The following is a 3989-nucleotide window of genomic DNA, read 5'->3' as shown; positions in this document are numbered from 1 at the left end:
CGCAAGAGGCTCGGAAGTCCGATACACTCGTCGACAGCGGGCTTATTCACTGACCCTCTCAAAACAGCATAGAGATTATGGGCGGAAACATTTCACGTACTCAGTACTATGAATGCACAGCATCAGCAACGCAGATTTACCTTGCTAGTTTTACAGCAGCACTGGCTTCCGTTTAATTAACAAAAGTAGCTACTGCACTAAATATCTTCGGAATTCTACGAGTAGGTATGCAAGGAAATGAATTTCATACCGCAAACGAAACATTGACCATGAACTAACGCAGTCTGAAGTTCAAGGCACTTTAATAATTATTAAGCAATCCATATAAACTGTACTAAAATACAATAATGATCTGTAAAGTCAAAGTAACTGCGTTCGACTGCACGAAACCAAAACATCCATTTTTTTATAAAATTTTTGTGATCGGGCTCTTCAGATTTATCCGTTCTAAGTTAACAATCCGTAAACCGGCCAAGGAGTTTAGAACCAAGAAACGCGGAGGCGAAGCCGAGGCTGTTTCTTGTAAGTTATTAGTACGAGTATTATCGCACTACAGTAGCTAGTGGGCATAATAATGGTGCATTACAAATAAGTACGAGTACACATTTTGATGGAGGCGCGGTTGCAGATAACGTTTTCAGCAAGAAATTATGAACGTCTATGAAAAAAAGATGCCATTCAGAAATCTGCACTGACAGTACTTTGTGGAAGATGGCATTTTGCGTTTCTGCCTTATGATTTATTATTATACACATGTACTCGAGCCGGCTCTTAGCTGTCACTGCCAGAAACCGGAAATGCAGACAGCTGACTCTGTTTTTTGCGAAGTTATTTCTCCGTTTGCATTAAGGAAGAAATGTATGTATATTTAGCAGTCAGAGAGATACGGAGCGAACAGACGGGAGTACGTCCCTGAAATTTTAACCGTCTCGCGCCTCTCGGCTGCCGTTTATAAGCACCAGCCTTGGCGTGATGGCATGACATGATTAGGCCTGGAAAAATAGATGGTTCGTTGAAACGCTTACCATGTGTAAACAAGCGCAGCTTCTCGGTCTGCATTCAGTGCTGGTGGTTTAAGCGCAGCGGATGTGTTCTTGTTGCACACTGTTTGTTGATTTGGTTCAAACTAACTTGGCATTTCACCCAGCTTCGCAGTTCGTTATTGTTAATCGGGTTAAATAAGGATAATGAATTTCACTACGGTGCAGCCAGCGGAATATGGCTGGGAGGCTGTCCACGGCACGTTTGGCAGCCCCGCTATATGGGAATATGTCGGGCATTTTTGCGAGTGTGCGGTGACTAGACTGACATGCTTAACCGTGGTGCTGAGCCTGTCGACCGTGGTGGATGCACTGATGACCGTGGCCCTCGTCTGCCTCGTGTTGGTTCTTTATAAGCAGCAAAACTTGATCGAACAAACGCAGAGCCGACTGGCCCGATTGGAAGCCGAAGTGACCTGGATGGTCGCGGGCGCGGACGGCCGCGTTGGAATCGAGCACGATTCCGCAGCGCTGCTTCTCGCCAAGGTAATGTTGTCCGTTATATTACCAAAACATTAATTTTTACCTAATTCCTTTATTTTATCCATTTTTATTTTTATAAATACTCATATATAGACTTACTGCCAGTGCACTGTAATTATGTAAATCGTACAATATGTCAAGCGTGCGGTTAGTAATACTGCGATATCCAGTTAGCTGTTCGTGTACTAATCAGGGTAACCTTTCAGAAGATCCTTAAGGAACCGGTCTAATGGAGGCTCGACCGACTACTTGGCTAACGGACTGCACCGACATCGTGGCCATAACGAACGCGCTAATCGATATTGGGCACTTACTGCATGCTCACGCTTTCTTTGACTGCTGCAGCTTAAAAATGGCAACTAACAAAAAAGGTGCGCTTTATTATATTTTTATCCCTGCTCACTCTGTCTCAGGGTAATTCTTCTTGATGTTACTGTTACTGGTAGCAGTAATAGAAATGGAGCTGGTATTGCTTATCGTAGTGGTACTTCTTTATACACATTTTAGGTGTTCTATTTATCCAAATGTTCTGCAGTTACGAGCTTTAGCTCGTAGTTGCGCTTTAGCATGGACAGCTTTAGCATGGACAAGCATGGACACACAGATGGATTTATTTGTTTAACAATGTCTTGTTGACCGACAGCTTGCTGTAGACTATAATATGTTGATATAATAATATGTTGATATACAAAATCCTAACCCGATGATTTGCTGAAAAGTCAAACGACAAAATTAATCAATGATCGAATATTGTTATGCAACGGTCTCATGCAACAACAATTTTCTGACGACAAGTGGACTAAGGACACTATAAGACAACCTAAGACAGAATAAGAAAACCTGAGAAACGTAAAAAATGACTAAAAATCCTAACAGTAAGTAATGTAAAAACGGAAAAGATATCATAGTAACACCTTTTCGCTATCTGATGGCCGTGTGTGAGCAGTTGGTACTATGCGACTTCACGGGGACGGAAGGCATCGCAGGTTCGGCGCAACAGATGCTGTTTTTTGATGAGACAGCGGTTTTGCCGGTGTCTAAGGAACGAGTGTTTTGTACCAAAGACTACGTTGTTGGAGCAGGCATTGTCCGGCAGTTAACGCAAATTGCCCAGGTAGTCAACACCCGGTGCGAAAGGTCATGGCGGTATATACGCGCTGGGCGGAGACGTTAGCTTATCCGGGCAAATCTGACGGCATTCACGTCTTCCTGCAGCTATGAGTATCGATTCCATTATGGGTGGTGTTTAAATGTTTTCATCAGAGATTTTTGCTTGTTTTCATTGTACGCTTCACAGTGTAGTTGATTATTATTAGATTGTAGTCGCTACACCGCTACGATATACGGTCCGGTATTCGATACGGTGGGACACCGTATCGCAAGCATATCGTCGGGAAATCAGAGTAGTCGCACTTTTAACAGCCACAAACGGTATACGATATGCGCTCGAGTCTTGCCGACTAAAATCTATTATTATTATTATTCATGGACCAGGTAGCCCATTTCCGGCTAGGGGTAACATACTATGGGATTTTAAACCTGGTCAAACAGTGATAGATGGACAGTAGTGAGCATAAAACAGCTTATTCGAAATTAGCATTGTTCAGCATGTTTAAAGACACCAATAGTACACAGTATCGAAAATATCAGAACAGTTACGGTCAACGAAACACGTCGACAGTTTATTAGGCTTCCAGGTAAAGGCTGTTTCGCTGACTTTTTTTCTTCGCTGTATGTGATTATGGTGGCTTTCCTTCCGAAGGCTGTACGGCTTCCCCTGGTGTTCGAATTTCACCATTTCGATAATGTACTGCGTACATGGAAGTTGTCCGCGTGTTTGATTTTGTATAACTAAATCGCTTCTTTGTATGATCTGGTAAAGAACGGTAAGATCCCGTGTTTGCTCATGACCGATTCCGTGGATATCCCCACGTCGTTTGCAGCCGCTCGAAGGCCGCTACGACATCTTGGCCAATTTATCACGCAAGCACACAGATGCCCCCGCTCCACACTGTGAAGCAGTTGTCCAGATGAGACAGATGAGACTAGGTACTTTCAGTTCTGACTGCCTTATGATAATGCTGCCCAACGGACTGTGCGTCATGGTCCTATGTGTCATTCAGAGATAACGCAAGCGTTGTGCATTGGTTTTCTTGTAGTCCAACATGCCTTTAAGGCAACTTATTGCTTAACGGAAAATCTAATCTCGACTAGATTTTCCGTTGGGTATCGTTGACTTATACATGCATGTGCGTGTTACACGTGTACAAATGAGTGCAATGCAAACTGCACTGCATTTCACGTTAATGCTGTTAATGCACATTATCGACGCTGTGTAATAACAAATTCAGCTTTAACATAATTGTACAGAGAGATGCATATATACATTAATTTAATGACTTCGAGATGGCATTCATTACTAATTAGGTGGTAATTTCGCGCAATAATTATTAATTAAACATGTAA

At 42.7% G+C, this 3989-nt stretch overlaps 1 protein-coding gene across 2 annotated transcripts; it reads left to right on the top strand.

The window, feature by feature from the left end:
* Positions 1 to 941: 941 nt before the first annotated feature.
* LOC129602382 (uncharacterized) lies at positions 942 to 2220 on the top strand. 2 transcript variants are annotated; one of them, XM_055501384.1, is made up of 2 exons: positions 942 to 1526; positions 1733 to 2220. In XM_055501384.1, the coding sequence occupies exons 1-2, from the start codon at positions 1188 to 1190 to the stop codon at positions 1751 to 1753; spliced, it is 360 nt and encodes a 119-aa protein (XP_055357359.1). In that variant the 5' UTR covers positions 942 to 1187; the 3' UTR covers positions 1754 to 2220. The 2 variants fall into 2 exon arrangements, with proteins under 2 accessions (XP_055357359.1, XP_055357358.1); XM_055501383.1 differs by having other exon boundaries at positions 952 to 1526; positions 1730 to 2211.
* The last annotated feature ends 1769 nt before the right edge of the window (positions 2221 to 3989 follow it).

This window comes from Paramacrobiotus metropolitanus, unplaced genomic scaffold, assembly GCF_019649055.1.
Source record: "Paramacrobiotus metropolitanus isolate TYO unplaced genomic scaffold, Prichtersi_v1.0 Parri_scaffold0000427, whole genome shotgun sequence".
Lineage (NCBI taxonomy): Eukaryota > Metazoa > Tardigrada > Eutardigrada > Parachela > Macrobiotidae > Paramacrobiotus > Paramacrobiotus metropolitanus.
This window is presented reverse-complemented; position numbering and strand designations above follow the sequence as displayed.

Coding starts and splice junctions, on each gene's coding strand:
- LOC129602382 (XM_055501383.1), top strand. CDS start 1,188: ATGAATTTCACTACGGTGCAGCCAGCGGAATATGGCTGGGAGGCTGTC. Junction 1,527..1,729: donor CAGCGCTGCTTCTCGCCAAG/GTAATGTTGTCC, acceptor GTAACCTTTCAG/AAGATCCTTAAGGAACCGGT.